Below are 11,087 nucleotides of genomic sequence, written 5' to 3'. Positions count from 1 at the left end.
TTACACACACTAGCTGCCACTGAAAATTTCTCAATGGACTCTGTGTCAGAATCCTTCTCTGAGCAACCTTTCCACCGAGTAACAATGCTTTAGCAGTACCAGTGAGAAATGCCAAACGCTTGCATGCTTGACAACTATGCCATCAGCTGAAGGTATAAAACATTAGAACGTCCATGTTGGGGTGAGAGTGAGAGAAAATGATGATAATCTGGTTAAGTTTCTGCTTACCTGAAGATTCAGAAATGCTGAGTCCATCCTGTACACTCAATATCACATTAATCCCCCACCGCCCACACCTGTTTTTATAAACCACAGATTTCTAGCTCATTTCAATTCTATTCACATATGCTATGGCCCTAAGATGACAAAAGTGAATAGAATGTAGTTTCTGCTCCCAGGAGTTCACAGGCTCTGGGGGAAACAAGTCATGAAAATAAATAGAGCAAGCTGCTAAGTACTACAGAGTGCACTGGAACACCATCTATGACACTGGTTAGAACAAAATTAGGTTTGTTTATTTTATTCTTTTACAAGTATCTCCTGAGAACAGGAGGAAGCTGGAGGTGGTAGTGACAGTTGTGGTGAACAACTTGGAGGACCTAGTCTTAGCCTTATTCAAATTAGGTTTCTCCAGTGCTCATTTTCAAGAAACACTGGAGAATGACCATAAAGTTCTAAAATCCCAGAGAAGATGGGGTGGAGGATGGTAAACTGAGTAGAAAAAATACCCCCTTCTCACTGCAGTTCATGTTGTTAATCACACCCTTCTTGGATTCTATTCCACTCTCTTGGTTTTTCTCCCACCTCATTAAATCAGCCAAAAATATACAAAATATCTACTAATGATATGACAGTCACCTTAGGTTCTGCTTCTCTTCATCCCTTAAGTTGTGTTTCCTAGAGTTGTATACAATGTTTCTCTCACTCTATTCTTTTTCTAAATCACTTTGTTCATTCCTATGGCTTTAGCTATCACCTATATAAGTATGAATCCCATATCTATAATTGCAGTTTTGTAGTCTTCCCTGAGCACCAAAACATAAGTGTTTACTGGAAACTTTAACCTCATTGCCCCATGGGAACCTCAAAACTCAGTCTATACAGTGCCAATTGCCTTTCTTCACAAAACTCACCAGCTTCCTTCTATAGTCTCTTCTCTTCCTGTCTTGGTTAGAAGAATGTCCCAATACACTCACTTGTTCAAGTGGAAACCTGGGCATTAGCCTCTACTCCTGTCTTCCCCTTCCATCATCCGTTCAGTCCTATTAATTCTATCTCCTGAGTGTTCCTCAAATCTACCCTCTCGTTGCTAAAGCCTTATACCCTTATTCCAGTCCTTCATTCTCTCTCTTCTGTATCAGGGGACTATTTGACTACTCATATCCACAACCAAACTTTAAGTTCCTTAAGGAGACAGTTTTCCTCATTTTTGAATTGTGCCTGCCTTTCCCCCAACAATACTGCTGAACATAGTACTTCGCATCTTGAAGAATAAATGGAGGCCCTGTGAAGTATAATTAGATGCAATCTGTAGTTTCAACACTCTCAAATTTGTTTTATCCACTTTCCTCCTTTAGAAGTATGGTTCTGTTCTTATAACAATCTATTTTTCTAACCTAAAATCTATCAGAGATGTAATTAATCCCAACAGTTTTCTTTGCTAATAGGAAAAAAGAGAGAGAGAGACCGCACTTTAGAAACAGAAGCCACTGTTGTCTTTATAAAACACAGAATTGTGCTGCTGCTGTTGCTTGCTTTAGAAGGAACTGTACATTACAGCTGCTGGGATAATTTTACAATAGACTGGACAAGGTACAGCTCAAAGCAGGACACAAACACAAGTCTCAAAGGGAAACAAATGCAAACAAGTACACAGCTGTGGGGCTCCAGGGACATTTCCCTATCCATGCTGGACTTGAGAAGTTTAGAAACTAAAGTGAAACCCAGAGTAGTCACACAAACCCACCAGATGGCTGCTAAGTGCCAACATCACACACCATTCAGGCTGGACTGTGTGCACAGGAAAGTCATTTCATTTTTCCTTATTGCTACTACACCAGGGGACATGGTGCATTCAATATATTGTCTTTACTTGCACAATCCTTGGAGTTTATTTTCCTCTTTAAAGCAGGAAATCTGCCTTCCCTGTCTTATTCTGATTTGTTTTGAGCCATCCCTCCACTCCTTTTCTTGGGCTCCCAAACAGCAGCCAGAGGGTCTAAGTCAATAAGAGTAGAGTAAGAGGAGAGCACCAACCTAGCCTCTCCCTGCTCAGGGAGAAGGCAAGTCCTAATAAATGGGGGAAAGAGAAAACCAGAGCATCCCTTCTCCCCAATCTGCTTAGAAGGCCAAATAGAAAAGAGTGCCCTGCACATCCCTGCCATAATCAGACTTTAAAAAGGAAGGCATCCCAGCTACCATCCTGGATTGGCCTAGGCCCCAATAAATATAAATAAAAACAGCTTCCCCTGATGTAGTTTCCAAAACTGCATTTTGGCTAGTTTGAGATGACTTTCTACCCTGAAGGGGAAAGAACTTCCATCTTTCGTTATACATGATGCAAGGTCTAAAACACTGCCCTACTCTACCCACCTTGCAGATATCCCGGGGGCCAGCTAAGAAGCGTCTCCTTGGCTGCCCATCTTGAGTACTAAGTCTCATTTACAGAATTCTAGACAAGAAAAGGAAAACTCCAAGAACAGTGTTGCTTAGCCAAAGAGGAGCTATCTACTAGGTGGGAACCAGGAGCTTTTTAGGGAGGTTTTATGCCTTACGTACCTTCTTCTTCAGCATTATTCTAAGCCTAAGTTCCCAGCAACAAGAGCCCAGGCTTATCTCCAGAGGCCAGCAATAGCACCTCAACACCCATTAGGTCAGGCTGGACTGGAAAAATGATCAATGAGCAGTGCTCTCCTTTCCCACCTTTTATCTAAATTCTCTCCATTCTCTTCCCATCACTCTCTTCTTCCCCCATGTCCATTCCTTAACCCTCAACCCTGCATACCCAAGTAGTTCAATCCTAACAGATCCTTGGAATAGGGGAATCCCAGGTAGAGAAAAATGGAACCAGATCTAGAAAAAGCAATGAGAGAAACCAACTCCAAAGAGTGGACAGGTGTGGAAGTTCCTAGAGGCCCCTGATTTCATACCATTTGGGAAGCCTGCTGCTCAATCCTGGTGTAAGCTTGAGGGCAGTTGCCCCAAAGAGGACATCACTGGGCTCAGGAACATATTCTTGGTCTTCTGCAGCCAAGGAGCTAAGCCTGACCTTGCCAGCTAACAGAGAGATCATTGTAGCCATGCAGAGAATTCATCATCAGGCAGGCAGATCAGCAAGCAAGCTGAGTGAATAGAAAAAAAAGAAAAGGAAGCCAGGGAAAGAGAGAGGAGGAAAAGCAAGGCAAAAGAGTGGAACAGAGGGAGCAAGAGACTTGTCTAAAAGGACGAGGCTGGGGTCATCCCACACTTCGTCAGAGCTTTAAGTAAGTCACACCACCTAAACCAAATCCAAGAAAGCCAAAGCTTGTTGCCAACACCAATTCCCAACCTGCATGCACCACTTTTCAAACAAGAATAATCCTCAAGGTCAAGGATATTTTTCAAAGATTAAAAAAAAAAAAATCAAAGCAAGAAGTCATTTTCTTGCTATTACCCAAGCTGCTGCTCTTGCTTTTATTTCTTGGATGGCATGTACAATGCCAAATGGCTAAAAAATGCATTTCAGGCCCCAGCTCCAAACCCCACTGGAGAGAGTGAGGCAAAGAGAAAAAGGAAAGAAAGCAAACTTGTTGCTGAGAGTAGGTGGCTACCACCAGCTCCCTATGGATATTTGCAAATGCTGGTGAATGACTGGACCCTCCAGGAATAATGCCCTGATCCTAGCCCCAAAATGCACCCAAGAAGAGAACATGCAGAGCCCAATGTCCCAAGAGAGCTCCCCTCCTCTAAGGGTGACTGAACATGAAGTAGACAGTATATGAAGGCGATGGACAGGGCAGATGGAGTGTTGACATCACTCTCTTTAGGCACTTGTGTAAGGAATGTAGGCTGTCCAGTGAGCTAACTCCTCCCAGAGCCCTCCATTCTGTTCTTCAGCTGGGCTGTGCCCAAGGGCACCCAATGTTATAGCCAGTAGGAAAGTAAAAGAGGAGTTACTCAACAGTCCTGATGCCTTCCTCCATAATCAATGTTTGTGCTACGTTTTGTGAAGTCACTGAACAAAGTAGCCAACCAGAACGGAACTTGGGAGAGACTGTTTTGCATAGCAAATCTGGGTCTGTACAAGGGCTGCTGGGGAGGGAAAATGGTAGCTCTAACTGCACAGGCCGGGATTCAGACCGGCCTTCCTCCGGCTGACCTCCAAGCCTGAGCTAGGTCTAAAGTGTCATGGCTTTATCACCAGATTGGGGCAAACCCAAGCCCGGCTCCTTAAAAACAGTAATTTCCACACTGAAGCTGGAAGTTCTCATCCCAAGCAGTGGGAAAGGAGAAAATAAACAGTCAAGGAAAGAGGGGGCCTTACCTCAAGGCCAGCAGGCACCAAGATACAACCCCCTACTTTTCTAGTTCTACAAGACAGCCAAACCCCATCTCTATCCAGGGAGACAAAAAAAAAAAAACCCAAATCAAAAAAAACCCATGCCACCCACTCACATGCCCTAGTGGGAAACCAGGAAAAATTCATTTGTGTAAACAGAAGCAATAGGGAGCAGCAAAATCCCCCAGCCTATTCACAGGACACACTGGAATCTGGGATGAGAACTGTCAAAGTGTCAGAAGACAGTCAAAAGGGAAGGGAAGATGCATTTGCAGGAAAGAGTGCAGGGCAGAGGAGGGAGCCTGTAGCAAGAAAAGGTATTTTCTGCACAGAGGAAAGATGGAGCCTGAGCCCCACCCCTTACCTAGCCAGGCCAAAAAACAAGTTAGGTACGTAGTTCCTTCTAATGGCTCAATGTTTCTGGGATGTAAACTCATTGGGCATTGGAGGGATATCCAGATTTTGGCAATAAACTCAAGTTATGGTATAAAAATAGCATTTAGTTTTTGCTCTTTTTTCTTATTTTAGACCTAAGGATTGTTTGTTATAAGACACCCCAGTTAAGAAATATTGAAACATAAGAGACTTGACCATTGGGGGAAAAGAAGCCAAGAGAGAGAGAAAAGCTATGAAAGTAACTCCAGACCCAGGCAGGTGGGAGGGTGGGGGTAGGACAGGGAGGAAAGGAGGCATAACCAGTCATCTCAGCAGCTCCAGAGACTTGTCAGGTCTGAAAGTGCAAATGTCAATGGATTTTAACCATCTTGAGGTTATAATCTTCTTAAAAGCTCAATGAATATGGAAGTCAATTCCTTTAAATGCAAAATAGCTGGCGCTCTGGCTGGAGGCTTATTGGGTTAGGGGTATTCCCCACCTACCTCCTCTCCCACCCCCACCCCATCCCCCCAAAGAAAGGTACAAAAGGTTGCAGTTCTGCAGCATTACCGTTACAGGGAAGGCACTGGTTACCCACCAGCAGGCGGAAGGAAGACAGGGTCGTGTCACTTCAGAGCTAAGTGCCATAGTGCCTTAAGTCTTATTAGGGGTTGGATGTCTGTCAGGGAGGAGGTGTAAGTAGGGTAGGAAAAGGTGGAAAGAGGAATAAGGGAAAAGGGAGGTGGCAGCAGGGGGAGGAGCAACCAAAACCATTAGCATTTAAAAAATCTTCCTACAAACTGGATTCTTAACCCATTAAAACATCTTGTATCCTAAAATATTGATCTGGGTCTGGTTTCGTTTTTCTTCTTAAACAAATCTAGACCTTTTCTGATTAAGGCTCCTAAAAAATCCTTCCCTCCTCCCACCCACTTTCTCAAGCTCCTCACTTTCCCATCTAAAGTATCAAACCCAAACCTACCAGCTTTTGTCCGCAGGACTGCAGAGTCGAGCCGACCTTACCAAGCTGTCAGGCATGAGTCTTTAGCACTGTGAGTCACATGAGACACTTGTGTGTATGGTGGGCACCGGTGCTGCCCAACTTGGTCCAGTGGGGTCAGGGCCAGATGTGACAAGATGGGGTGAGGGGTATGAGGTGAATATCAGAAATTTCTGGCTGGTGGTCTGGCTTACTGGCCCTGTTCCCCACCCTTTTGTCCCATCTGTAGAAGGAAACAACAAGGCCTTCTGCACTTCTCCCTACCCCACCTCCCACCTCCCTGCTTCCTCTGGATTTGGGCAGCACAGCTCTTAGGGCTTGGAAAACTTTCTTCTATCCAGTGAGGTAACAGCGTTCTGCCTTCAAGCGAAGTACATGGTGCGCAGAGTATCCTGGTGAACCTGCACGGCTTTGGCCAAGGCCTGAGGGTCCCGCCCATTGCTCTGCCCCGATATGTGGCTCCCCTCTCCACTGAAAAGGAAAAATGAAAGAAGTCCTTCCTGGTGAACTGAGCTGCTGCTGATCCCTTCCACCATCCCTAGAGTGCCAATTCCCATAATAGCTTAAGGAAAAAAAAATCCAACCCAGATTTGGCAGATGAACCCAGAGATACTAAACTGAACAATACCCATTTCCTTCTACCCAAAGAAAGTTGGGAGGGTCTGGTACCAGAGGCTGAAGTAAAAAGGAAGCCAGCCTGATCCCAGGCCTCACCTGTCATGCTCCTTGTCCACTAGGTGATATCGTGCTCGGAAAGCAACCAGGCGGGCATAGTAGGCAGGTGCTGGGATAGAGACGGAGCGTGTACATCGTACATAAGTGTGGCATAGCTGGTACGTCAAGATCTGGAGCTCATCCGCTGTGAAACGGTTGTCATCCCAAAGGACATAGTAATGGGATGGTCGGCTGGTGCCCTGGGAAGATAGGAAGGTGAGGGGTCCCAGACTGGGCAGAGGGGATGGCTGATAAGGAACAGGATCATTGTTAAGATTATGGCTAGGTTGGGAGACCCGCCCATGAATAGGCAAACATAAAGTCACCTATGTCATAAAGCACCCTTCTTATGGGCGACTTGCCTAAGATTTTCAAAGTGTATTTCTGGTCAAGTACACTGAGGGCTTATTAAGAGAACCATCCTGATTTGAATGCTACTCAGTGATGATGGATATATTCTAGAGGCAGTGGTAATAAGTAACTAATTTTCAACTCATTGGAAACCCCAGGACATAGCCCAGCTACCTGGATGCCTGCATGGCTGCACAGATAGAAGTCAAACTCAAACGGGTGCGTAATGTTGGTGTCCACAGTGGTCCCAGCTGGGATGTTACCACTCTTCCCAATCTGTATAGAAACAAAGACAACCAAGATCCCAAAACCTGCCTGGCCCTAAGTAGGGCCCCAACTCAGTTCTACTCTGACTCCACCAGAATCCCAAGAGTAAAGCAGAAGCTGGTGTTCTCAGAGGGTACTGGGTCTTGAAATAATGGGTTTCTAAAGTCACACAGAACTGTTTAAGTGCTAGTTTCACCATTTATTAGCTGTGTGATCTTAGCAAGTCATTTAACCTTTCTGAGGTTAAACTGGAGGAGATTATAGTACCTACCTCACAGGGCTGCTGTGAGGAAGACGCCTTGTACAGTGTCTGGCACATAGGAGAAGTTCAATAAATGGTAGTTCCCTTTCCCTTCTCTGGGAGCTGGTTTATATATGGGGTCTATAGGCCAGGGAGCTAGGAGGAGGGAGAGGAAGTATAAGGGAAGGAGGGGAGAAGGGGGAAACAAAGGGAAGGAGGTGGTAGAGGAAGGACCATAAGAGCTAGAGGGAGGAAAGGGGCCAGAGGACAAACAGGCCAAGGACTAAATCCCCACGTTTTATCAAGGGCTTCTTCCATATTGAGAGAAGGGAGACAGGATGGATGAGGGTATGGGTGGCTTCCTCAATCCCTCACTCACTCGCTCATTCTTGTCAGCACAAAAAAGGCGGGTGTGATGGCGTTTCTGCACCACAATATAAGTGATCCCAGGCTGGTAGTCCTTTTCCAGTTTGATGCAGGCATCACGAATGGCCAGCAGCTCATAGTGGAGGATCTAGGCACAGGGTGTGGAGGGAGACAAAGGACATAAAGCTCCTCTTGAGTTAATACATCTTTCCTGAACTAAGGGGTTGACACATAATATAGCTTTTTGCTCAGTCTCCTTTTATACGCCGACACCCAACCATTAGAGCTGATGGGCCCTTCCTGCCACAATCAGCCTTCTATGCAGTTCACCTATTTGTTCCCACTGGGCTGTGAAGCTTGGCATCAGCAGAGAGCACTTACCTGGTTCCTATGTATAAAGAGATCTAAAATCAAGACATAGAACCAAGGTTCACAGAGAAATTACTAAAATCACAATGCCCAAAGTACGGTCAACTTCAGGATCAGGAGGATAATGGAAGTACCCCTGTGACCTCCAAAAGCAGACAAGGTTGGTAACACCAGGAAGAGCAGACACATAGTTCAGAGATGGGTGCAGAGGGAGGAGATGAATTCTGTCCTACAAAGAGGCAGGATTATAAGAAAATACACTACCTAAAGAAGCAGCCACAGGTAAATAACCAAACGCAATAGTTGTCTTGTGGCCTTGGATATGGGCAATAGGGAGTCAAAACTATACAGCAGAAGTGGATAGAGTTTACAATCAATTAGAACTAGATTTAAAACCATGCTGTATCTAGTTGTATTTCCTTGAGCAAGTTACTTAACCCATCTTAGTCTCATTTTCTCCACATCTACTAAAGTTACTCAGAAAACCAGCCTCACAAAGCTGTTGTGAAGACTACAACAGATAATTAGGTAAAAGCATAGAAAACCTAGTAGGGGCTTAATAACTGCTAATTGCTTTGCTAAGAAGTTTGAGTTTTAACCCAAGGCTATGTGAACTAGATATTTCTGAACAGAGAAATGATATGATACATTTATCTGGTATTTTAGGAAACACTGGATGCCTTGGAAGAAATTGAACACAATTGATAATAGCATGGACTCTGGAATCAGACCAATTTGTCTAAATCCCAGTTTTACCACTTACTAACTTTGGTGACCATGAAGAAATCATTTAACATTTCCAAGCCCCAGTTTTCGCATCTGTCAAATGGAATAATTATTTCACAGGGCTACTGTAAGAATGAAAGAGAACACATATGAAGTGCTTAGCACAGTTTATGGCACATAAAAGGTACCCAATAAATGGTAGTTTTATTATTATTCAATGGTATACTGGTCAAGGAGACTAGTTCAGTATACAAGTTTAAACTACAGAATATGAAAACTTGGCAGGCAGAAAGAATACAAGGAACATTATGAAGAAAGCTCAGCAGCAGTGGCCTCCAGACAAGCAGCACCACCTAGGAACTCACCAGAACTACAAATTCTAGGGCCCCATCCTAGACTCACTAAATCAGAAATTCTAAGGGTAAGCTCTGCAAAATGTTTTAACAAGCCTTCCCAATCTTGACGCATGTTTATAAGAACTACTGGTCTAAAGAATCAGTCTTCAACATGAACCAACTACTAACAGGCACTGAGGGTCTTCTGTTACAAGAAAAAAGGTCTACAGATGCTTGTACATGCCACCTCTCAGTTGTGATCTCTGCTCCTAAGTCTTTTCCATTTAGCAAAGTTCCAAGTGCCAGGAGCTTAAAAAAGGTAGCAGTATTCTGCTACCATTAGGCCCTCTGGCCACAATACGAAGGTTTTTGCCACCTACTGTGTACCTTACCTGAGGGAGCTGGCCTTCAGGAACCCCATCTCGGTAGAAGATGATACGGGTAGGCTTAAAGCGGGTGGACTTGTAGAACTGGATGAGCAGCTCACGCACCATGTAAGATAAGTCTTCAATGATCTCCTGTCGAGGTCGCTGCACCCGCACAGTAGCACAGTAACGGCTGGGATGGGCATCCATACTGCCTACCACCTGTCAATCAATGAAGCAGGACAAGCCTCTAGAACCTCCACCCACCCAACACTGTCAGGCTGTGGATTTGGGCAAAGGCTTCTCAGCAAGAAAACCATGCCATTGAATGAGCAGGGTTTTGGATTCAATGAGTCCTGGTTTCAATCTCTGTTCTATCACACATGCAGAAGTTACTTAATCCATCTGATCTTTTCCCTCTTTTTAAATAGAGATAAGGATAAGAATACCACCTGCTTGCAGTGCTGTTATAGTACATAGAAAGCACCTTGCACAGGGCCTAGTCCACAGCAGGTACTTGATAAGTTTTATTTCCCTACCCCCTGCAGAGGAAAATGTGAAAGTTTGGCATTACTAGCTTTAAGAATAACCTTATCTAGCCACAAGTTTGTCCTTTCTTCATTCAAGTGCTAATCTACCCAGGAACCATGGTGAAAGTATTCTTGCAGGTGGTAAGAGTGACCTTTTCAAACGGGACAGTGGCCAGAGCCTAGACGTTTCACAAGGAAAATAGGGATAAGCACAGTACAGGGTTTCCCTGCATTTACTGAGACAAGCCCAGTCTGCCTAGGGAAACAGGAGGGTTGAGGATAGAAGGCCTGATCCCTCTAGCAATTCAGAAGCCCCTAGGGACAGGGAGCAGAGAAGTCAGGAGAGGCATTAGAGACAACTAATCTACTAGGTAGATCAGGGGTAGGGATAGGGAAGAGGAAAGGACAGTCTCAGCAACTTAGTAATTCCCTTAAAAGGGATTTCAAAGAAGAGATATGTTCAATACCATATCCCAAAAGTAGGCATGGAGAGAGATAAACTTGAACATAGAGCAAGATTGATAGAGACTGGGCCAAGTCTCTGGCTACAAACTATACTCTCATTGCTCTCACTGAAAAAACAAAAAGCGAAACAAAAAGAAAACAAACAACTCAAATTATACAGTTAATTTTATGAAGCTACCAAGGGAGTGGTTAATGGGGATGATCAGTTGGAAGGAAAAAAATCTTATAAAGATTAAGTGCCAGAGCTAAGGGAAGGAAGTCATATATAGTCTGGGGAGCTCAGAGCTAAGAGGAGAACCTTATGAAGAAGATGCAGAGTGTCACTCACTGCTGTGATAGAAGGTTTTTTCCCATCCCCTGCTGGGGGGTGTGTAACATCTGCTCCCAGGAATATCACTGGCTGTTGAAAGACTGCAGAGCTGAACAAGGAAGAAAAAACAAATGGT

General features: G+C 44.5%; 1 protein-coding gene across 4 annotated transcripts in view; it reads right to left on the bottom strand.

The window, feature by feature from the left end:
* Nucleotides 1-493: 493 nt before the first annotated feature.
* The window catches only part of AGO1 (argonaute RISC component 1), a 38,046-nt gene continuing 27,452 nt past the window's right edge, over nucleotides 494-11,087 (bottom strand). For all 4 annotated transcript variants that reach the window (XM_081143934.1, XM_081143935.1, XM_081143936.1 and 1 more), the window contains 6 exons: nucleotides 10,970-11,060; nucleotides 9,674-9,868; nucleotides 7,865-7,999; nucleotides 7,152-7,253; nucleotides 6,627-6,826; nucleotides 494-6,383 (listed from right to left, as the gene is read on the bottom strand). In XM_081143934.1, the coding sequence (XP_081000060.1) occupies nucleotides 6,275-6,383; nucleotides 6,627-6,826; nucleotides 7,152-7,253; nucleotides 7,865-7,999; nucleotides 9,674-9,868; nucleotides 10,970-11,060 (832 nt within the window). In that variant the 3' untranslated portion in view covers nucleotides 494-6,274. The remainder of the gene's footprint in view (nucleotides 6,384-6,626; nucleotides 6,827-7,151; nucleotides 7,254-7,864; nucleotides 8,000-9,673; nucleotides 9,869-10,969; nucleotides 11,061-11,087) is intronic.

This window comes from Miniopterus schreibersii, assembly GCF_964146895.1.
Source record: "Miniopterus schreibersii genome assembly, chromosome: 8".
NCBI classification, from domain to species: Eukaryota; Metazoa; Chordata; class Mammalia; order Chiroptera; family Miniopteridae; genus Miniopterus; species Miniopterus schreibersii.
Note: the sequence above shows the minus strand (reverse complement) of the source record. Positions and strands in the feature narration are given on the sequence as shown.